This window comes from Plectropomus leopardus, chromosome 10 (genome assembly GCF_008729295.1).
Source record: "Plectropomus leopardus isolate mb chromosome 10, YSFRI_Pleo_2.0, whole genome shotgun sequence".
Taxonomy (NCBI): domain Eukaryota; kingdom Metazoa; phylum Chordata; class Actinopteri; order Perciformes; family Serranidae; genus Plectropomus; species Plectropomus leopardus.
In genome coordinates this window covers 19857188-19880996 of record NC_056472.1, presented here as the reverse complement: position 1 = coordinate 19880996, position 23809 = coordinate 19857188, and the positions used below count along the sequence as shown (strand labels likewise).

Sequence of the window (23809 nt, the reverse complement as noted above, 5' to 3'; positions counted from 1 at the left end):
GTAGAGTCATATGGCTTGCCGTCATTGTCTTCACCCTGTTTGGGGTCCAATCTGTGATGTAATGCCAAAAGAAAATTAGTGTCACCTGCGTTTTAGCTGCGGTCTTTGTTCTATTCATGTTTTTTTCTCTTCTGTGTGAGGTCTGAATTTCCATTCAGAGGGTAGTTGCTTTTGAACAGCAGTGGTTTAGAACAGCGGTGCCTAAAAGCCATTTCACCCACACCTTTGGAGTTAAATGGATTTATAATGGTTGTTTGCACTGTCTAATCTGTGTGGCTTGTTTCACCACCCATGGGCAAATGGAAAATGCAATTCAAAAGATCTTCCTTTACAAACTATAAAATTTGCTTTAGTCTTTTCTTTTTTTTAAATATCAACTATCTAAATAATCTACAATATTGGAATTTCAGAAATTGTAGATAAATGTGCTTGAATCTGGATTATTGTTCCAGTTCCGTGCAATTTAGGATATAATACCTTTATATCAGACATTACTTCTGCTTCCCAATGAATAGGAGTTCCATCATACAGAAGCTGTGTCCTCTTAAAATGAGGCCTACTTTTTCCAAAAAATCTCTACAATTAGGTACAGTTTTTTCTTAAAGCATCTATAATATTTTCTTTTTATAATAATAATGTATCAAATTATAATGTAGAAACATGATAGTTTCAAAGGGGTGAACCTTCCTAGTGATGAACCACAGAGAATATTCACTTGAATCTGCATCCCCCTCAGCTTTACAGAGCTTTATACTGATTTTCAGCTCAGTGTTTGCAGAAGCTGTCTGGCTGCAACTTTCCAGAAAATGAGTACTGAAACAGTTTTGAATATTCAGAATTATATTGATGAATCAATATTTTAAAATACTACCCTGTATAAAACTGAAACTTTGGAGGCTTTTTACTTAAATGTGCTAATCTAAGACAGTTGAGTTATTAAAATGACTTGAAAAAAGTCAAGAGGACATTTTGGTACCCAGATTTTGCCGCGTAATGAGTGCTCTTTAAATTCATGCTACTCTTTGCAGCTGTAGACATGCAGGCAGCGGCACAGAGAGAGAAACCGCACTGTAAGGTGAACCAATGAATTTGCAACTCACAGAAAGTTAATATGATGTCTGGCTTTTGTTTGGTATCAGCAAAAAATGCACATTTACGACCCGTTATTGATGCCGTCAGCTTGTTTACTAAATTACGTGGATATTGCTGCCACACTTAATGTCTTTAAAGTTTCAGACTGTGTATGGAAAACTGAATCGTTGAATATTAGTATTGAACAACCAGATCTGATTAGTACAGCCCTAGATTTTTTTTAACTTTGAGATTATCCTGCTTAGTTTGGTATTTAGTTCTTGCAGTGAAGACATTGCCAGGCATCAAACTTGCAGTGTTGCATTCATTATGTAGCTTGGTTTGGTCTGATTCTTGGTGAGAAAAAAAAAACCCATGTAGTTTTCTTCATACATGTTCAAGATCAAATGTGAAAACCATGCAAACCGCTTACCATATCTTCAGCTCTCACTGCAAATATAGTGAATGTATGAAAAAGTAAGACTGTTTACCTTGACACAATTTTGAAATGGTGCTATTGATGCTAAAATTATGTTAAATCATCCTTAAATAAGATATAGACTATTTTTAGAAGTGCTCTTTTTGTGGTACATCTCTAATGTAGTGACCGTTAATAAGCTCAAAGCCTTCCATTAATGCATCTAGCTGTGAAGAAACAGTGAACGTGTGAACGTGTGTTCTACTCACGGGAGTTATTTCTGGCAGCGTAGACCCAGCCTGTGCCACGCTTTTACATCATTTGTCTAAAGATTTCAGACAAATATTGTGGAGCATATTATGCTCCTTTGCAAAGCAGCACCGGGTGAGCGTTGTGCTTTTGCTCTGTTTTATGTGCTAAGGCATCTGTAGTGACAACATAAATTTCCATTCTGTTTTATAGTTCTTTGCTTGCCTAATCACTCACAGTTACATGAAGATGTGCTTGAGTGGATCTAATTACAGACTCACTTCCCACCTGTGCAATTATGAATCTGCAGAAAGAGAGAAAATTTGTGAAGAGAGGGGAATTATTCTCTGTGGTGTATTAATGAGCAGCCAGGCCTAACATTGTCTTTGCTCTGAGCTGCTTCATTGTATTCGCTGTTGAGCCTGTCCACATGTGAGTTTTGTGGTGGTGCCGCCCTGTAACATGTTGATTTTACAAGTGAGAGAAAGGGTCATGACTGGGGGGAAGGATTTCTTCAACATATTTGTGGGCAAATAGTTGAAACATTTCTGTCAGCATCCATAGACTGCAATTCCATGGCATCTCCAAGCCCATTAGCAACACGATCTGCCTGCGAATGGCTCATTATTGGATTATGCTGTTTAGTTTCATTAGCAGTGCGGTACGGTATCCGTGCTGCTCCCGTATATGGCTTTTATATTATTAGCGTTGCATTGTATTTGAGGGCTGTTATCACTCCATTACAGATCTGTACTGGTATAATGGAAAAACAATGATGATGAGTGTGTGATGCAGGTTGGATTTTCTGCCTTTTTTGTTTTTCTTTTTTGCTTCTTACAAAAGCCTTTAAATAATTGTTTGACCAAGAAGCAGTAAAGACAGTGTGGTGTAACATGTGGGACACATGCAACAGCAACAAGAGATAGGAAGAGGGTGCACAGTATTATTTACTCAGATAGCCTACTTTCAACAGGTCAGATGATATTATTTAGATGGATGATGGTGACGATGAGGAGGCTGTCATGGAGGATGAAGAGTGCACATAGACAGATAAGAGAGAGACAGCAAGTGTGGAGACAGAGAGAAGGGACAGCTCAGCCCCTTCAGGTAGCAACGGTGCTAAATGTAAGACATCGACAGAGAGTGGGGATCACCAGTGGTAACTCCAGCCAAGAGAAACAAAGTTGGGAATGTGTTTTTTTCATTGTGTCCCGTGTTGCAAATTTTCGCAATTATTACAACAATAAAATGCAGAGGACTCAGTGTGCAAGGTTTCTGTGCGTAACTCTTTTTATTGTACTGTGGATTTTAAAAAAAGGACTTGTTGCCTTGAAAACATAAACGTAGAACTAGAAGATGTTGAGATATTACACATGAAAAGGGAAAACTTTGACCTGCTACAAGAAAAAATATGGAATAACCAACATTTGTAGCATCACCATCCACAGAGCAGGAAAAAAAGGCAGGTCTTTGTTCAAGCCAACTAACACTGCTTTCAACTCACCAAATTGCATTTCCATTAATAAGTTGCATTCTGTAGGCTCCTGGGCAACACCTTTCCAGGATTCTCATTATTTTCCAACATGCAGTCTGTTTGTGGGTGTTTAGGTTGTAAGGAACAACAGAGAAAGATGTTTTTAATGGGGATCTCTCGATATTCATTAGTATGTTGGCCATTCCCCACGGCAGAGCTGAGTGGCCTTGTCAGGATGAAGCTGATTCTCTGCATCATGGCAAGCCCTTTATGATTCTTGTTTCAGCAGAGGATGTTTTAGTATACAGTATGTTGTCCTTATCAAGTCACTGGAGGTTGACAAGGAAGACAAGAATAAACACCAGTTGTCTGTGGTAGCCATGGAAAAAATTCAGCCTCTATTGGAGATGTTTTTTTTATATTTACATAAAAGAAGAAATTAGCACTTTGAAAAAGCTGAGGTTAAGGTTTGGCAAAAAAAATCATTCTCGATGGTCTGTGTGTCATCTATGTTTTATTACTATTAATACTTTCAAAGTGAACAGTTATTTTCACCATCCTGTGGAAATGTGTGCATCTGTGAACATACGTGTCTGTTCAAGGACTTTTTTGATCAGGACAAAGTGTGACCAGTGAACAACATGCATTTTTTTTCTCTTCCATTTTTATACCGTTTCATATAGCACTATTAGTTGGTTGACTGAAGCACAGATGAGCTATGTGTTGTAGAATCCAAATTACACTAGAGCCATTTTTCATTCTGTGAAGCTCTTTACAGGCAAAGAGCCATAGATGGGCCTGTTCACTTTCCTTATTTGTCCTTGTCTGCTGGAGGTTGCCGCTGGCTGACATAGCCTGAATTTAAGTGGACATCAATCTCGATAAAGAGCCAGAGCCCAGAGTAATATTACCTCCTCCGATTTTTTTTTTAGCTGTTTAGCAAGACAGAGCAAATAAGCATGTTTCACATTACAAACTGAAACATTAACCTCAGATATGAAACAAAATATTTGGATCGCGCTGTGATTTCATGGTGTGGCGTCTTTATATCCAGGCACAGTCTCAGTTCCTAAAACCCTCAGCTCAGAACGGGACGAGATATGTCTATTTGCATGGCTGTGTTGTGATGATAAAAAGATTTCCTCCGGCTGGCCAGTGGCCTATCTGGGACTGCAAAAGTGATGCAGAGAAAATTTGGCTGAACGTGGCAGCCATGCCACAGCGGACTGGACTTCATGCACTCTTCATAAATGATGGTCATTAATTCTCCATGTAGGTAGAGTTTTTCCACATGCGGTGCAGGAGCCCTTCCTCTGGGACAAAGCCATACCGTGGCCTGACTCAACCCAGTCAGCAGCACTCCTCATCCTCCTGCTCCCCCTTCCTGTCTATCTCTCTTTCTCTCTCTCTCTATCTCTCTCTCCCTCTCTCTCTCTGTTCCTGTCGCTCCCTGTCTGCTATCCCTCAGTTATGTATGAAGACAAAGTTCCCGGCTCTCTCTGTTTGTCAAGCCCATCTGATAAGTTGCAGATAAGTCACCATGGTTTCCATCGTCTCTGATGCTTGAGGCACTCTTCTTTTCTCTTATTATGAAATATGAGTTGTTCCCAGTTGGCTCCCTTGACCTAAATTTTCAGTATTTGCACTTGACAGTTTTCAAGCTTACACTTGAATTGAGTTGTTGTTTTTTTTTTTTTTATGTGTGTGTTTGTTATCAAGTGAGCAGATGTACCTGAGGCAGTTGAATGAATTTACATTGTAATCAGATTTAACGGCAGGCTTTGTGGCAATGCCAAGTTCAAATTATTTTCAAGGAATACAACAAGACAAAGAAAGTGTTCGGCCTTAATTGCAGCTTAGCATAAAAAAAAAAATATATGTACAGAAGATGATCAATAGGCATGTAGTAGCAAATCTTAATTTTCTATTCTTTGATTTTTGTGCTGGCACAGGTGTCATCTACACTTAGACCATATGGTTGCACAGTAGTTTGCTTGAAGTGCTACTGCAGGAAACCATTTGGCACAGATGAAGTCTGTATATTAAAATCTCTGCAAGGATCACAAGCTATTAGATTTTTCTATGTTAACAAACAGAAGAGCTCTTCAAAGGCTCAGACTTTGACATAATTGGAAAGGAAATCGAGCCAGAGCAGCGCTAATGTTTCTCGGCTCTTTTCTTCAGCCATTAGTGATCTCAGGTCCCACAAGAATGAAAAGCTGGACAGGGCTGTTATCAAAGAACTGGAATTTGTTGTCTTTTTTTTTTAATGCACCATTTTTATGTCCTTCATGCCCAATAACTATTTGGCTTCCTTTCGTTTAGAGTCTTTCTTTCCCAAGAAAGGTCCTTTTATATATATATATATATATATATATATATACAGTATAATATATATTTTAAACTTTTTTTTTTGCACAGTTTCAGTCACTGCTTTTTGGTCCATTCTCTGGAATATCATCTGTCTTCACAGTTTGAGAAAATACACATGTTAGATATTCTTCAGAGAACGGCTACTACATTTATGTGCAGATTAAATGAACTGTTAAGACGGTGACAAGCATTACGTCAGAGGCCATTGTTTCTCCTGTCTCCAAATGACAGGATGACCTTCTTTAGTGAGGACGTAATTATAGAGTCATTATGACAGCCTGCTGGTGAGGTCTTGTCCTGGGAGGTCTATGGATGGAGAAACCTTTCCTGACAGACTACTTAAGTACTGTCTCCAGATCTGGGACTCGCTCACTTATGAGTTAGTGGTTTTGTGATGTCCAACTCCCCATAGTACGCCATTCAAATGCAGAACTGCCATTACAGAAACTGTGGCACATTAGTGTTTAAACCCAGTGGGCTTGAGAGCACTTTAGCACTGTTTCTGTTTCATGGCAATATCAATTAACATACTTAACCTTTAAAGGGCAACAGCTGTTTCCTATCTACTTTGAGCTTCTGTGATCTGTACCATCGCAGCTGACTTTTTCAGTGCAACATGTCTTTATATCTCCAAGCCATTGACCATCATGGCTAGAGGCATTATGTCTTTGAGTTGTTCGTCCCTCCATCTGTCCCATTTTCATTTAGTGATATCCTATAAATCCATGAGGTAATTTCCTTAAATTTGGCACAAACATCCACTTGGTCGCAAGATGAACTTATTTCATTTTGGATGCCAAAGGTCACTGTGACCTCACATCTGTCTCATCCTTTGAATGCAATTTTTCAAGGAGACCTGAAGGGAATTTAGTCAAATTTGGCATAGACATACACCTGAACTCAGAGATGAACTGATTAGATTTTGAATGTCAAAGGTCACTGTTACCTCACAACCATCCCATTCTTGTGAGGGCTAGCACCCAGAGAGCATTACATATGGCAAAATGTCCACTTGGACTCAACAATGAACAGATTAGATTTTAATTGTTTAAGGTCAAAATTACTGTGACCTTGCATCCATCTCATTCACGAGAATGTGATATCTAAAGAACACCTTGAGAGAATTTCTTAAATCTTGGCATGAACATTCACGTGGACTCTGTGATGAACTGATTACATTTTGGTGGTCAAAGTTCACTATGACCCTGCATCTGTCTCATTTTTGTGAAATACGATATTTCCAGAAGGCCCTGAGGGAAATTCCTTAAATTTGGCTCAAACACTGACTTGGACTCAAGAATGAACTGATTCGAATTTGGTGGTAAAAGGTCAAAGTCACTGTGACCTTACATTACATGTTGTTGGCAATAACTCACAAATTCATCGGCTAATTACGACCTATTTTCACACAAATATCAATTGGATTAAAATGATAAAGAGATGTTTTTTTATATCTAAAAGTTCAAATGTCAGCCTCACTGTGACATCATAATGTTCTGCAAAAACACTTTTTTGGCTATTATTCATTGTCACAACTCAGAAACAGAAAGGAAGACATTTGGTCAGATCCTGAATTGGTGACACTTATCCTAAAACTGGTGATTGTATAGATTTTCTGGTTTCCGGTTAAAGATGTGTGTGAAGCATCCACATTTTAGAATTTGTATCTTCTTTGCTGCAGCATCTATTTGAAACATTGTCAACCATCATGGCAACAAGAGGCAGAGGCATATAACCAGAAGGTGGTAACTCCAGCTTTAAAAATCATCAGAGTTGTTAATAGAATGGGGTGAAAACAAATGGACCCTGTGGAGATGGTAATGAGAAGTGTCTCATATTCAACGAGGCCTTCTGGCTTGTGTCCACACAAGGATATTAATGAGCAATTGACCTTATAATATTCATTGCCCACCATGCATGTAAATAAATGCTTGGCTTTCAAAAGTTTTATTAAATCACTGACTCATCAGCGCTATTTGTTGCATGCAGCATAACAACATTTTGTTGACTTGATTGAGTTGATCTACATAAAAATTGAATTTGCCCCAAGAAGCATTCATGCTCCGTAAGTGTGTGTTGGTGGACTGTGATGAGTTGGAGATAATTGACAATACTGTGTAGTAATCAAAAGGCAAGATACAGTGGTTTGCTGTTTGAAGCTATGACCTCTGGAAAAACAATGACCACAAAGCTAACAACTATTTTAATTTTTGAGGGTTATTAAGTCTAGTTAATGTTAAAAAATTGTGAAAACACCCATCACAATTCACCAGGTGTCTTCAAGTTGCCAACATAAAGTCAACCCCCCTAAGTTATTTCCTATACATAAACCAGAAGATCTTCACATTTGAGAACCTAGAACCAACTTTGGTCTTTTTTTTCAGTGAAAAACACTCAAAGTCCCACTCAAAAAAACTGACTTGTACATGTTTGAAATTTGTCACTAGAGAGGTGTTTTCACATTTCTCCTCTGAAAGAAGAGATGTATGTGCACCTAAAATCTGACATTCAAAAGTACCCCTTTCTCAATGAGGGAAAAAAAGCAGATCTGCTTCAGAGTTCTCATTTTTTTTCTTTATGTGGGAAAACCATATTAAGCAAATTATTGATCTTTTTTAGATCAACCAATCGTTTTCATACAGATTAGGTAGGTATAGCATTTCATCATTTCACAAAATTCAAATAAAAGGATGTAATATGGAAATTTACATGCTATTTGATTTGGTGTCTGTGTAGTCAACCTGTTTCCTTTTTCACTCTTGTGTTTGAGCTGACAGAGCCTGACACCCTGCAACTTACGAAAACACGAGCAATGTGAGAAAACAGAAACAAATGTAGAAGAATATTCACACCACTTTGACAACTAATAAGTTGCAGTTTGGAAAGCACTTTGAATACAGAAAAACACAAGCAAATATAGAAACACTGCAAATGCACACAACTAAACTGGGCTACAACACAACATTAATGAATCCAGGTATGTGAGTGGATTCCCTTTTGCTTGTGTTTTATGATTATGTTTCCAAATGTGCATTGAACTTATAAATGTGTAATCAAACCTGTGAATATGCTTGTTTCTTTTTTATTTGTAGTTTCTTTTATTTTTATTTTAGGCACATACACTGACATGTACTTCTTTATGCTCTTCCCATACATATTTAAACTACAGTCCACTGCTGCACATACTGTTTATACTGTAAATATCTTATATCTATGCATTCCAACCCCTTACTTTTAATTGTATATTTTACCACCATACATAAGTACATCAGTCTAAATGCACTTCTAGTTAGATGCTAAATTGCATTTTGTTGTCTCAGTGACTGTAATCTGTGCAATGAAAATAAAGAATTTAAACTAATTTAAGAGTTGTAAGGCACTGAGGTCTCTTAAGTAATGCTAATATTTGACCCTGTTGCATCAAACATGACAGGAATGTGTCACTAAACTAAACATACGGTATGAACAGGACCACATAAAACGCTAAGATGTCAGTTACATTCCACTGCAATCATTTCCCAAGTAGACTGAGATCACTGTATGGAGTGTTTAAAAGTAACATTAGAATAATTGCTATGTTGAAGGTTATTTTTGTAGTTGAGTACTCAACTCTGTCTCCTAGAATTAAAGTCTGTATATTACTAAATTGCATTTATAATTACTTTGTGGTGATTACATAATCCCTCCCTGGATTATGTTCAGAGACAATGTTACTTTTGGTTAATGAAACACTACATTTATGTTCTGCATTGAATCCGCAAGGAGGTGGTCGGGGTGGATGTCGGGCATAAATTGCATGACACCAGATTGCGTGTTTTGCTTCTAGCCTCTTGTTCGTGGTTGGGTTTAGGCAACAGAAGTGCTATGAATGGATAGTGTAATGCAAGATTGCTGGAAGTGTGGAAAACAAGTGAAATTTGTTGTCAGTGAACATTTTGTTCAATACCAACATTTTTGCATTTACAGTTCATCTAGGTGATATTCCTGTCAAACTACACAACACTGGTCAAAGCTGACAACACTGGTTGTGTTTTTGGTGGGATTCTGTGGTGTGTCTACTGGTGTTTGTGGCACTGACACCTCTGCTCAAAAACTCACAACACTGTTTGTTTTGTGGCAACTCTCTGAGGCACTTCGACTGGTGCTGGGTGTTTTTTTACCGAACCGTTTTTTTTCCCCAAACCTAGAATTTTTTTGTCTCTCCTTTTTTTTAATTAAACTTCCTGTTTTTGTCCATTTGTTTTGTTTTTTTTTTTTTTTACTGAACCTAAGTGCTTTTTCCCCTTTTATTTATTTATTTACTTATTTTTTACTAAACTAAGGTGCTTACAGTGGCTCATCGCAGCTTGACGAGATGCCTGCCAAGCTGTAGACCAGTGCAGACCACTTTTCAAAACTAGCAACACTGGTTGATTTTTGTCTAACTTTTCATTCAGTTTCCACCGGTGGTTGTAGTACCGAACCTGAGTCTTTTTACCCACACATTACAACGTTTCCCAGCGTTGTATGTGGCAACAAACCAGGGTGTTTTTCACTGAGACATTGCACGGTCTATTAGTTGCATTTGAGCCTGTGAACCTTTGTGTTTTCAACAAAACATCTTGATGTTTTCCAGTGCCGTTTTAGCCACCAAACCTTGGTGTTTTTCACTGACTCTTCACCCCTCAGATTTTGTACCATTAAACAATGGTATTTAAGCCACAACATAATCTCCAAACCATAATGAAGCATAACCAAAAAACACCTTCAACACAGTATTATTAAGACACATAAAGTATAGCATATCCAAAATAATGCACAAATGTAATGTGTCTCCGTTTTGCAAAAATGAACAATAGTAAAAAAATTTTCTGGCGATAGGGTTGGGAATGTTAATTAGCAACATTTCATTATTACGTTAATAAAACCTACTTTGTTTGGCATTACATTTCACTCAAAAATGTATTTGCTGTTTCAAGTAAGTTGTATATGAAAGGTCTTTATCTGGAGAAAAGGCTGAAATACTGGACCACTGCAATACCAGAGAAAAGTGTTTCTGTAACTGAATGTCTGTGTGCCTCTCTCCTCCCTCCCTCCACACCCCACCTTTTTTACCACTGTTTTGACAGATGCTTTGCTGCTGGTGGCACAGAGGCTGGAGGGACCTTTCAACATTGAATCTGTCATGGAGCCTATTGATGTCAAGATTTCAGAGGCCATCATGAATATGCAAGATAACAGTGCCCAGGTCTCCTACAGGGTATGTCAATTAGGTTTATCCCCCACGCAACAAAGTAACACCTCAGACAGGCTGTTCAGGTCCAACTTGAAGCAAAACTACGGGGGGAGCTTTCTTTAAGTTACACTGGGTTGTGTCTAAGGTGTGCAGAACAACACATTCTAATTATGTCCAAGTTTAGTTCTTGAATTTGAATTATATGTTTCAATTTGGTCAGATAATCTTAGTTCAACTAACAGTAGTTAATGTGTTTCCTGTGTTTTACTGCATTTTTCTTTGCCCACAAAATTGTAGTCAGAAAGAAAAAAAAATGTAGGTGGTTGTGAAGAATTTTTTCAGCCTACGCAGTTTTGGATGCCTGTTCTCATTCAAAGCTAAATGCTCTGTTGGCTTTCCCATGCAACAGATGCTGTTTAGTTTATGGTTTAAGTATATGTGGTATTTTCCCCAAAGCCCGTAAAAACTTAACTCTGTCATCTTAAATAGCATTGGTCACAGCTCCTAGTTGAATCACCTATCAACGTGGTTAGCTCAACTTGACGAAAAGCACTGTCACGTTGGTAATGTGGGGTGAAAGCTTCACAAAACCTTAACAAAACAGCATGTCCTTCCTATTTTCCGCTTCCCAAGTAATTTAAACCCCCTGACAATTGGGTGCCCATGTTTTTGTAATTGCAGGTTTTCCAAGGCTGTGGCCAGCCAAAACCCGCAGGAATGACTAGGTCTACCCGTGGTGTTTCGGATGTGTTCAACGCTCGCTTCAGGCCATACAGCCCCGAGGAGCGGCCTACCACTGCAGCTGGCACAAGCCTAGACAGACTGGTAAGGAGACATAGCCAATGCTGCTGTTTTCAGGCGAGACAGTGCTTCAGTGTAAACATCATTTGTCTTTCTGACTTGACACTGTTGATTAAAGCTGGTGATTTGCCGTCGTAAGCCCCTGGAGCCGGAAATTAATTCTTTGTACTTGTCCTCCATTCAGGCCCCTCTATCGATTTGTGTTTGTTAACGAATCAACAGCTTTACCCCAAGAGGGCAGTGGAAGGTGTGGTGTGCCGCGCTCGGTGCCCTTCTCATCTCTGTGTGCTTGGCAAACAGAAAAGAGAGGGATGAAAGAGGAGATGGATAGATTTTGTTAGGCTGACCATATCAATTGTTTGCTGTAAAGCACACCTTTATTTTCCATCAGATTAGCTGTATGTTTGTTGGATTGGATCTTGATACATGGATTTCCATCTCAAACAACCTTGAAACCTAAACTGCTGCATCAGGGTAAAGGTTAACACGGAGCTGACAGACCAATTCAGCTGAGAGACAGTTCTCATCATGGATTACCTTTGCAGCCACAGTGCCCTTCCTTTCTCCCCTCTAGCCCTTTTCAAAGTAAATCTTTTCAAATTGTAGTGCAGTTATGTTGCTGTTACTAGAAACCAGAAAAAAAACAAATATTTTTGCATCATTGACCTTTGAAAAGCAGCAGATTTATTAATTCAGTTCAGTGGAAAGGCAGTCTCGCCCACATTGTTTAAAACATGCTAAATCAAATGTCTCAGAGCTAGTGTCAGGTTAATAATAGGTTATGTAGTTAATGAATGCATCATTAGAAAAGCAACGTTTTTTTCTACCATTTGGGTCTTGGAATCCCACCACTATAAATGAGTTATTTGTTTTATTCCATGCTAATTATGTTTTTTTGCACAATCTAATTCATTCTCCACACATTTTTGATGTCTTACATACAGCAGTTGCCTTTTTAAGCTTTGTATGTCCGTCAACGATTTCTTCCACCTACACTGAATTAATTAAGACTTTCTGTTTCCCTGCCTTTATGCTGCGAACCAGAGGATTGTTTGGAATGCGATGCAACACAGTGTAAGGTTCAACATTTTTTCACTCATTTCAGTATTTTTTTTTTTTTGCTGGAACTTCGAAACTGTTTCATGCATTGTGATGACATCTTAATATTGTGTGGTCGTGGATGCATAGCGTTGTGTCATACGCGTAAGATGTTTATAGCAAACAAGCACTGTGACCTGTAAATCCCAGTGGTATGCAGCACTTGGTGTGCTGAGTGTCAGTCATAGACTCATTTCCATCTCACGTGGGAGTCAGTGTCACCTAGACTCATTGAAATTGCTATGAAGGAGCATTTCTCTCTAATTTATTAGAGGATCTGCTGCAGAAACTATTTAGACCTTTATAATGGTGTATTATATCTTAAAAGTTATAAGCTGATAAACATGGCATTTTACAGTTGAGTTGAAAACACCACAGGGATTTTTGAACAAATGCCACTGTGTCCTCAGCTAGTGAGGATTCCTCTCTCGAGATCCAACATGGACCTTCGTCTAACACATCTATTCTAGACACATCCCAGTCCAAGACCCTCATTGCCATAGCTAATAGAGTCGGCTCCTCGAGGAAGCCAACCAATCAGCGGGTGACCCGCTCCGTCAGAACTGGCAGAGGGGAGAGCTGTGAAGAGTCGGTGGGGGAGTGTTGAAACCAGCATCTGCTGTAATGGTACAGTGAAGTGGGGGCTCCAGACTGCTCATGAATAACTGGGCAATTAGCCTGCTTGGAGAATCTCACAAGATGGAGCTCAGTGACAGGAGCTTATTTTTAACATGCAATAACTAGACCAGTGTACCTGAGGAGCTCATTTCTATTATCAACATCCGTGTGCTGGAGGGATCCGTGCTGATCATTGTGGCCGCAGGAAGCTGCAAATCGTGACATTTCTGTAATACGCTGTAATGGGGGGTTGTTTGGTTTATGAAAAGAAAAAGAAAATGCTTGTTTTGTCTTTTTTGCTCGGCCCGGTTCACATCCATCATTTCAGCCGCAGTCAGGTGTCAGGAGAAAATCAAAACAGAGCAGCATTAGCATTCATTTGGAGTTACGGTTCAGGAAACTTGACAAATATTCTCTCTGCTCTTCGCTCTGTTTTCGATCTCGAGAAAATATCTTTTTTCTTCGCTGCTGAATGTTCCACGTTATTCACCAGCTAGTTGTTAACTTGTCTGCCTGCTGTTTGGTGCTGAGCAGGTAGTGTGTAGTATGTTTATTTGAGCTTTTTCTCTGAAAACAGCTTCGTCTGCGAAAGTCATTGCTGATCAGAGTGGTGAGAGTGAACAAAAACAGTTAAGTTGCAGGGACTTAAAACCAAAACAATGAGCTGAAACATGCTGTAAAGCTCAGTCGAGCTGAGGGGAGCTGCAGAACGAGGTTACTATTCTCCGTGGGATCATCATTATAAACAACCCCTTTCACATACAAGCAATACTAGTCATGTGGCCCATTGTTAATATGATATATATATTCCTTTTAAGTCACTCACACTGTAAGAAATCATAAGTGGCACTTCATATCCACTTTTGGCTGTTAACCTAACAGCCACTGTGTAAGTGATACAGTGTGTGGCAATAAACACAGCTAAGTGTGGAAATAGTGTATCTTGAGGTGCTGCTCTTCTAACTGTAACTAGCAACTAGATGACTCAAAGAATACTGAGACTGTAAAGTCGGTGATGTAATCACCAATTTATCTTTAGAAATGCAATTTAGTAAGTAACTAGTGATATATATAGTGACTTTAATACTAGTGATATATTAAAAGTTAAAGAAATATAAAAAACAGGGGCGTCCATTAGCTCACCTCATAGAGTGGGTGCCCCATGTACAGAGGCCGTGTCCTCACCACAGCAGCTGCAGGTTCAATTCCCGCCTGCAACCCTTTTCTGCATGTCAACCCCTCTCTCTCTCCCCCTTTAACAGTTAACCTGTCCTATACATTACAGGCAAAAAAGCCCAAAAGAAATGAATAAAATAAATAAATAAAAAAGAGAATGAAATATAGAAACAGACAGCAGTTTGTAGACCCTCTGGATTATGTTTCTTGATTATTGTAGATATTGCCAAACTAAAGTTGTGCAGCACCTGTTAACATGAGATTAAGAGTCTTTTCTTATGTGAACTGTGGACAATGTCAGGAGAACAGGTCTAAACTTTTTCCCTTTCACACATGTGGCACACAAAGGTGGATTGTCAGTGTCGGAAGCGTACTGGAAACACTCTGTTCTGTTAAGGCAAACGGTGGCGTCTAGATAGAGTGTGCAGGAGGCAGGACATGACGCAGGTTACACCGAGGTCAGGTAGTCTGTTTCTAATTTGGTCATAAAAATCAGTCTCTTGCTGTTCCTTTAATTTGTCTGCAGATTTTCGTGTTGGCCCTAAATCTTGTTATCTCTCCACTCAGACATTTTCGTTGCCTCTTTGTGTAAATATCACTGCTTCTTCACCCTCAGATGTCTTTTCTTCTGGTTTCACACAGGCTGCATGATAGAAACATCATCAACAAGCCCACTCGCTTGCTGTTAATTCTTCACACAATTACCTGCTCTATTTACACAGTGGTTCAATTGTACATTACGCAGACATTGTTCTAGGAAGCTGGCAGGATAAAATCTGTTTAATGTCCGGTCCAACTGATTTGCGTTCTCAAATAAAGATTTTTCAGGTAATGTCTAGTTAATTTCAGGTTGGCAGTGCATGTTTGAAAGAGGCTTAAGCTTAACCTCACTGAGCTGGGACAACCTGATGAAATAATTATCTGAGGGGCGTCCTGTTCGTTTAGTGGTTAAGAACTTGTGGGGGTGGATTCCCGTTGTGAAACTTTGTCGCATATTATCACGTCCTCTCTCTCCCTGTGTTTCCTGTGTCTCATAATATCAAATAAGGGCAAAAATTGTCATAAAAAAATCAGTTTTAAAAGAGAGACAAAACAGGCCATTTTCATTATGCATCATGTCAGAAGGCCTTTATGGTCCAAGACACTGCATGCAATAAACCTGTGTCCTCTTATTAACACCACACCTACAGCATATATACTGTATATATGAGTCTTCAACAGCTGCTGAAATTGTCCTTTGTGTAAGATACAATTTGAAGCTTTAATTCATACAGTTATGCAGCACTTTTTCCAGTCAAATAGTTTGAAAACTGAGGAGTGTGTTATACGAATAGCATTAAACTGTTTAATCTCATGAATTAAAGCAGAGTGCTTCTGTGGAATAGTTTGTGATTACATTAAAAGAAACAGCTGCAGTGGCAGATTATTCGTCAGCATTTAGTATTCCCAACAAAAGACAGTAGAAGTTAAATTCAGCCAGTGAGACGTAGACCTCACCTCTGTGATGAGTCATGTTGTGGTGATGTGGAACCACTTTAATGGTGGCGGGGGTTTACTCAGCTGACTTACGTTGGATGAGGTCATGTGCTTCACACACATCTGCTGTGAAGTCACCCATGCAGCTTACCTCCCGCCATCAGACATCTAACAGTAGCAGCGGTTGTTAACATATAGCAAGCAAAGGCATGACATGAACATGCAGAAAAATGTCCTGAAAATGCACGAATGGCCTAGTTACTGTATCGCCCACAGTGACTTGTGAGATGTTTGATGTGTCTCTATTGAGGTCCTGCAGTTGACATCACTGCCTCAAACAGACACCATACAGGGAGGCAGAGAATGTGCTGCTCTCTGTCTTGCTGCTTGTAGACACGTCAATACTGACTGCTGAGGTTGCTGGTCCACATGAGATAATCTCATTATAGGAAATTTCCACTATGACAGACACGTGAAAAAAACTGGAGTGGAGGGAGTGTTTTTGCAGTGATCATTAAAAAAAAGTAACAGTGCCGACATTCTTTGACACACAAAGAAACAGTATTTGGATTTGTTACAGAAGGTGTGATACAATAAGTCAGGCAACATCAGCTACTAAACTAATATTGAACACAACATGTTCTGCATCATCACTGTCCTTGAGTGAGTGCGACTTTGCCAAAAACGAGTTGCCAGTGTTGATTATGTTAGAATTCTTGTTCACCTACAGGTCCAGTGAGTAGGACTTTCAGTAATAAACTGGCAGGAAGGGAATATAAAGTAATAGATATGTTTTCTTTAGTGTTTAATTACCTGAAAAAAAGGATGATTGTGTTTTCGTTACCTTAGAATGAGCCGTATACATACATACAGCGGGTGTCCCATGTACAAAGGCGATGTCCTTGCCACAGGGGCTGCGGGTTTGCGTCCAGCTTGTGGCCCTTTGCTGCATGCCATCCCCTCTCTATTCCCCTTTTCACACTAACATGCTGTCCTGTCAAATAATAAATAATAAATCTTGGAGTGGAGCGGATACTTGTCTTGTCTTGCAGAGCCATGTCTCGACAGTAGCCCAGAGAAGAAAAACCGAACACTTGCTCTAAATAGGGTCTTTAGCGTTTTTGCATTGGCCATGGTAGTTAGCAGCCCCTCTGCATCGAGCAGTGTCCAAAAACTACAGATTTGTAACATGAAACTGTTTCATTCAGTGTTTTTACCAGTTTTAATAATTTGGTTCTTTTGATTTGGAAAGGAAGAGACCTCTGATGATAATTTGGCAGTGTCATTGGCTACCCAGCCAAAGTATATAAAATAAGCTGTCAAAATTGTGAAAAAAATGAGCAGTATTTTCTGCAATGAGACTCTGAAACAAAGAATGAGTGAGCAGCGACAGCCTGTTCTGCAGCTAATGTAAGTACCAAGACCTCAGTAGGCAGCAACTTCCAACAGCATGGGTGGCTGATTTGAGATAAAAGACTGAAAAGTACATTCATGATGGGTATTTTGCTAGTGTTTATGTGACTGTGACTTTTAAAGTTGTTTATTCATACATTTATTAGAATAAAAGCTAAGAAAGCTTGTGAAATGTAGAGAACTCACTGCTAACACACAAGATAAGATAAGATAATCCTTTATTAGTCCCACAGTGGGGAAATTTCCAAAAGGAGTAAACATATGATACTGATGTTTCACGCATCAGGGATGGAGCTCCCTTTATGAGTTTATTTTTCCCCAGCAGCATTTTGTGGAGTTTAATTTGTGGGTATGATGACTGGTAAGACAAGAGGAGCAGTTGCTGCAGAGGTGGGTGAAAGCGAATTTTTAGCACTTAATAAATGGTCCATGTCCTAAAATAGGAAATCAATATGTGGCGCCACATGTTGATATTGTGGCAGGTTTCCAAAAATAAATGAATGTGTGGGATACCATGGGGGGTGAGGTTGACTTCAGAGCATCATCGAGCCATGACTTCAAGCCCGCCGAAAAAATCCTAGACACAAAAACAGTGAAAAACAGTCCTCAATTCAGTACTATATAATTCCCAGTCTTTTCACATTTTATTAAGTATTTTCTACCATGTAGGAGACATAAATGTATTTCCCCTCACTTTCATTGAATGTCTGTGGTTCTGTAAAGTTAAGGTGAGACAGGTAGTCAGTGGGTGGCTTCAACGAAAAGCAATTCGCTATTGTTTTTTATGAACCTGTTTTGCTTCCTCCTTATATTGTAGCAACATTGTACCCCTTTAGGTTGTTGGAAATCTTTTGGAAAGTGTCTTGGAAGTTGAATAAATAGGTGTCAGTATGTAACTTCTGTGTTCATAGAGTTTGGTCTTGATTCTTTTTAATATCCAGCATGAGCAAAATATAGAAATATAAACGCAGGTTTTGACCAGCTCTTGGAGGCCTGAACATGACAAATATCACAAAAATGGAATGTTTGTATTTTTACCTGAAGCTTTCTGTCACTGTGTCTTAATTGAAACTGCTGCCTGTTATGTTTTCACGCCTCTGTGCTTTGTGCTCGGAATAGGTGTGAAGCTGTTAGTCTCATGTAGCTGCCGCCCCGCGCCATCATTAATGTGGCAGCATGTATGTGTTTATCTTGCAGCAGAGACATGACTGGCTACATCTTTGTTGCCCCACACACTGTCCTCGTTTACATTCTGCTGCAAGATAATTACCTGTGACAGTGATACCACGAATCCTTGTGAAAGCTGACAGTTGTTTAAAGTGTCCTTTGATGAGAACTTCTTGTCTGGATTTGCTGCTAAGTTTGTGAGTCAAAGAATGTGCAAGGGATGGCAGGGAGTGCCTGCGTTCATTTTCTTCTTGTTGCCTATAGAGGAGCCTGGAGGAGCGGGCCCACCTCCAGCTCAATGAGCCATGACTGTTTAATTGCCTGACATTCTGTCAGAGCACACGCCCTCAAAGCTCTGAGAGAAATGGAGATTTGAAAGTCCAAAGAGGGGATAAAGGCACAACAGACTGTCAGGCTCAGAGGCGCATTATAGATAAGAGGTGGAGCTTTTAATTTGACATTTGTAACAAGTTTGGTGCGGTTCAATTTAGTGTAGTTTTATTGTTCCTTTTTGTCTCCCTCGATGTGATACACAGCTCACATTTTAGTAGGATGGCACTATAAACAAAAAGAGCAAGACACAAACAAGACCAGACGGTCGGAAGAGCCTGTAGGGAACAGTGTTTGTCATAAATGAATTCTTTGATCCATAACTTTGTGTTTGTTAATAGCATTGGGCCCTCTTTTCATGTAGCTTTCAGAGGATACTTCTTGAATCAGTTTTGTCAAATATATATTTTTTTAATTTAAGTAATTAAGTTATCACTAGTGACTACAAGGTTATTCATGCACACGCTCTTCTCTGATTATTAATAAATGAAACCCAAGTCATTAGCGGTCAGCTCCAACATCCTTGATGGATTCAGAGTGCTCTTTTTATTAACACTACAGAAGCTAATTTATGTGTAAGTCTAAGTTTGAGGTTTTTACAGAATTTTACTGAAAAACACCTGGAATTTTTGAAAGAGACAAGATTGATTCAGACTACTTTTCACCATTTTCTTCTGCATGTATGTGTGTTTACTTTTATGAGGCAAAAACAGTCCTCAGATTACATTACACAAGGTCTTCTTGCAGCTAGCACCGTCCAGAAAATTAGACAAAACAGAAGAAAATACAATTAGCCTTGACTGTTATGATTATGGCTTTAATTGTATGTGCATGTCTGAGTGCGTGTACGCTGCTAAGTTTGAGTATACTTGAGCAATCAGTCTGATATTTTGTGTGCACATCTATGACTGTATGCTCAAGGAGCTCTCATGGTTTCAGTGATGCACACATGTTTAGAAATCTGTTTTATTGACTGTTTTATGCAGTTGTTGACTGCTGACTTCTCACTCCTCTTAACCTCCGGGTGGGGCCCGCAAGTTACCCAAAAATTGTCTTGGCTGAAAACAACAAGCCTCACTATGCGTTGCAGGCAACATTTTGGCCATCGTCGTGGCTCAAAAACTGATAAGTTTGGACTCAGAGCCGGACCATCTGCAAATGAAATCCATACCTGATATGTTATGATCCACTAAACTTAGGTACTAGATGATTTAGTCCTTGTTTTTGTTATCTTTGCTGCCATCTTAACTGGGGCTGAAAGGATTCATTCCACTGCATGCATCTGTGCTGTGTTTCAGCTGCTGCTTGGCATCATAACTTACCACACCAGAGGCATTTCAGGAGATGAGCATTTTGCCTGCCTGATTTTGTAGTTTTGCAGATTTTGCAATGGGGCAGGTATTCAGATCATTTACTTAACTAAATTTACAAATACCACACTTTAAAAATACTCTGTTACTGGTAAAAGTCCTGCATTAACACATGAGATTAAATTTAATCAATTCAATCAGTCAAAACAATTAAAAGGAAGAAAAAAGGAAAGGAAAAGCAGCAAGTCCCCATACTTGAGAACCTGGAACTATTACTTCTTTTTTCATGAAAAATGATTTGTACATTTTCGTATGCTGCATGTGCAAAAATCTTAATTTGAAAAGTAAAAAGTAACTAAAGTTCTTAGATATTTGTAGTGAAGTAAAAAGTAAAGTATTTCCATCTTAAGTGTAGTTGAGTAGCAATAGAAAGTGGCATGAGATTAGAATACTTAAGTTAAGTAGAAGGAAATGAACTCATTCACTAGCACATGCCCCGTGCACGTCACTGTGCACAGGCAGACAAAGTTTAATACTATTGCAGTCCAGTTTTGAAGGACATGAATCACAGATTTTTTGCAGTATTTTAGTTATTAAGATACATTTATCCACATAATTATGTATCTATATTTCTTATAAAGTGCCTGTTAGCAGGAAACCTCAATCTGCTTTGTGCAACACGCTACAGCTCTGTTACAAACATATGATAAGATGTTTCCTTTTCTGGGACAGTTCTGAAACGTGCCACGGCGCATTTGCTGGAATTGTTTCGAGCGGCTGCGATCAGCTCGGGCAGCTGCCTGGCGGAGATCTGTACTTTACTTAGTGCACTATTCTAGTTAACTAAGAGCTATATAGTCCCTTTTTTACATAAAAAATGTTTTAAATCACCCAAATGTTTTAATTTTTGTCATCAAATTTCCAACTACTTCTTAGTGTTCAAATATATATATATATATATATATATATATATATATATATATATATATATATATATTTTTTTTTTTTTTTTTTTTTTTTTTTTTTTTTTTTTTTCTCTCTGTGACCACAAAGAAGATTTTTTTGGTTATTGTGACAACTTAGCTAAAATTGTTAACAAATTATAGCTCCCCTTCATCTGAGCAGATATAATTGACTCCTGCTGTTTTCTTTTCCTCTTCTCTCTGCCCATCTCACCCTGTCACACATTTTTTTGTATTATTGGCTTAAGTAAACATCTTTGAAAACCAAAGTCAACAATCAACAGTGGCTATCCAGCATGCACCGAGGCATACATCTCAAGGTTGGTCTAAACTTGCCACAGCAATTCCCGACTGCTGCTTGAAACTGAAAAACACTTCACATAATATTGTAGAAAATAGTCTTCATGGAGATGGCGAGACACTCTCAGTGGTTCCCAACCAGGGGTCACAAAATAAATATGAAGGTTTGCATGTTTATTTTGTTTAACCTTTGCTCTTTTTTCTTGTTAAATACTGCAAAGTTTAACTTCTTCAAGCACTCAGTATGATAAATATTCAAATAAAACGATGTCCTTGGTTGAACTGTTCACTCTTTTTATCAGCTGGTACCAGCTGGAAACGAGTTCTAATGTCACAAATCACGCTTTGATGTACACATTTTAAACTCAGATTTAATGTGAGCACAGAGAAACTTTACCTTTATAGGCATATTAATATAAAAACAGCCTTCTAGTGTCCAACTCTGCACATATATCATCCTGTGCCGCGAAGGCCAAACACCTAAGTGAGCTTTACATATTTTTGAGTAGAGCTGGACTTAATAGAAAATAGCCAAAAGCCGCTTCTCTTTCTGTGACATTAGATCAAGGACAGTTTGCTGTGTGTTATATCCTCAGGTCTACGACATGTCTCATTGTGCCAATGTGCATTTCAGTAGTTGGTTCAAGTTCGAAAGAGACAATCGCTCCCGTCCTCTTGGCAAGCCCTCTCAGTAAGAAAAGGTGGCAGCGTGGTGGATCAATGCTTAGAATTGCTGCCTTACAGCAAGAAAGTTTTGCACTTTAATCTTGGTTTTCTCCATGTTTGCTTTTTTCTTTATTTTTTCAAGGCAGTTTCCTACAAAAATGCAGGTCAATAAAGAGCTGTTAGGTGTGACTGTGTGATTGTCTGTCTATGTTTGTTAGCACTGTGAGAGACCAGTGATGTGCCCTGGGTTATTCCTTGCTTCGGCTCCAGCCTTCCGTGACTCTGATTAGGAGAAAGTGTGTGAGGAGTGTGAAATAAAAGTTTTTCAGCCAGGTGGGAGTGATCTCACTGGATTGCCCTAAGAAGTCTATCAAGTAGCATACTGAACCTTTTTTTTTTAGGTCTGTGGTAGAAACTGTGATACCACTTTTAGTCCCTGCTCACTTTGTTGTTGGATGAATTATTCATTCCTCCAGTTAGTACATGGGTAACTTGTAATAGTATAACATTAAGGAAAACTGAATATTCATGTACACTATCATGCTTCTCTTTAATTCTTTGCCATGTTTAGTTGGAAACACTGAGTAAAACATCCGTGTGTGGTTTGTGAAGTCAGTTGTCAGAAAAAAGAGCAACCACTCCTTTCCCAAAATCTCGACCCTGGTATTATAATTTTGCAATCCAGGAACATGTCAAGCCACTGAAACATTCTTGTTTTGGATACAGTTTAATGAAAGCAAAGTGGGCCTGTCCACAGCTCCTTTCTCTTGAGTTGTTGTATCTACTGACTCTTGCCCAAACCATGCAATTATGTACATTCCACAGATTCTAACATAACTTGTACTTTTTTCTGAGACCACACAAAAATAAATAGTCTAGAAGTGCATATGTGGCATCATAGTTCACAGCATTGTTTCACCATAAATTAAACAATTCCCTTGGTGAGGGGTAGCACTCAGGCGTAAATATTTGACTGCTGTCAAATGGTAACCCAACAAATTCCACAAATATCTTTCAATTTAAGTCAAAACAGGTTTGGTCTGATTTCCCAAGCTGGTCATACACTTTACAATTTAAGCCTGTTTTAGCAATGTTGTTGTTTAATTTCAATTTCAGTTTTTCTGCAATATGAAGCAAAAGCTCATAATTTATGTGCTAATTCTGTATAGTTTGATTGTCAAGCCGCAGCCTGAGTGCTCACACTGTACATGTGATATAGAAAATAAAATTACCCAGCAGCCCCTTTGAACTATTCTGGCTAGTTGGCCAGTTGCACGGTTTCCCACACATTTATTTGTTTGTGGTGGCCCGCCATGATTAAAACAACTTGTGCCATGTAAGGATTTTATATTATTGGAGTTGGACTGTTAAGTAGGAGTCCTATTTGAGTATATATATATACTCTGTTCTGTTATTGATTGCACCGAACTCTCAGAGTACAGAATGTAACACTTACTCTGGGCACAGACGGAGCAGCAGAACAACAGGCACACTAAAAATAAAACTTGACAATTCATCGTGCATGTTCTAAAGCAGGCATGTCAAACTGGTCCACAGGGGGGCCGGTGTGGCTGCAGGTTTTTGTGCCAACCAACCAAGAGCACACAGTTTGACCAATCAACTGTCTGAAGACGGAGATCAGTTGATTAAATGAGTCAAGTCTGGTGTGCTGCTACTTGGTTGGAAACAAAA

The 23809-nt window shown here is 38.9% G+C and overlaps 1 protein-coding gene across 1 annotated transcript in view; it reads left to right on the top strand.

Annotated features, from left to right (window-relative positions):
- LOC121949433 (glypican-6-like) overlaps positions 1-23809 on the top strand; it is a 116353-nt gene that overhangs the window by 68746 nt on the left and 23798 nt on the right. The window contains exons 5-6 of the mRNA XM_042495118.1: positions 10694-10824; positions 11482-11625. Coding sequence (XP_042351052.1) covers positions 10694-10824; positions 11482-11625 — 275 coding nt within the window. The remainder of the gene's footprint in view (positions 1-10693; positions 10825-11481; positions 11626-23809) is intronic.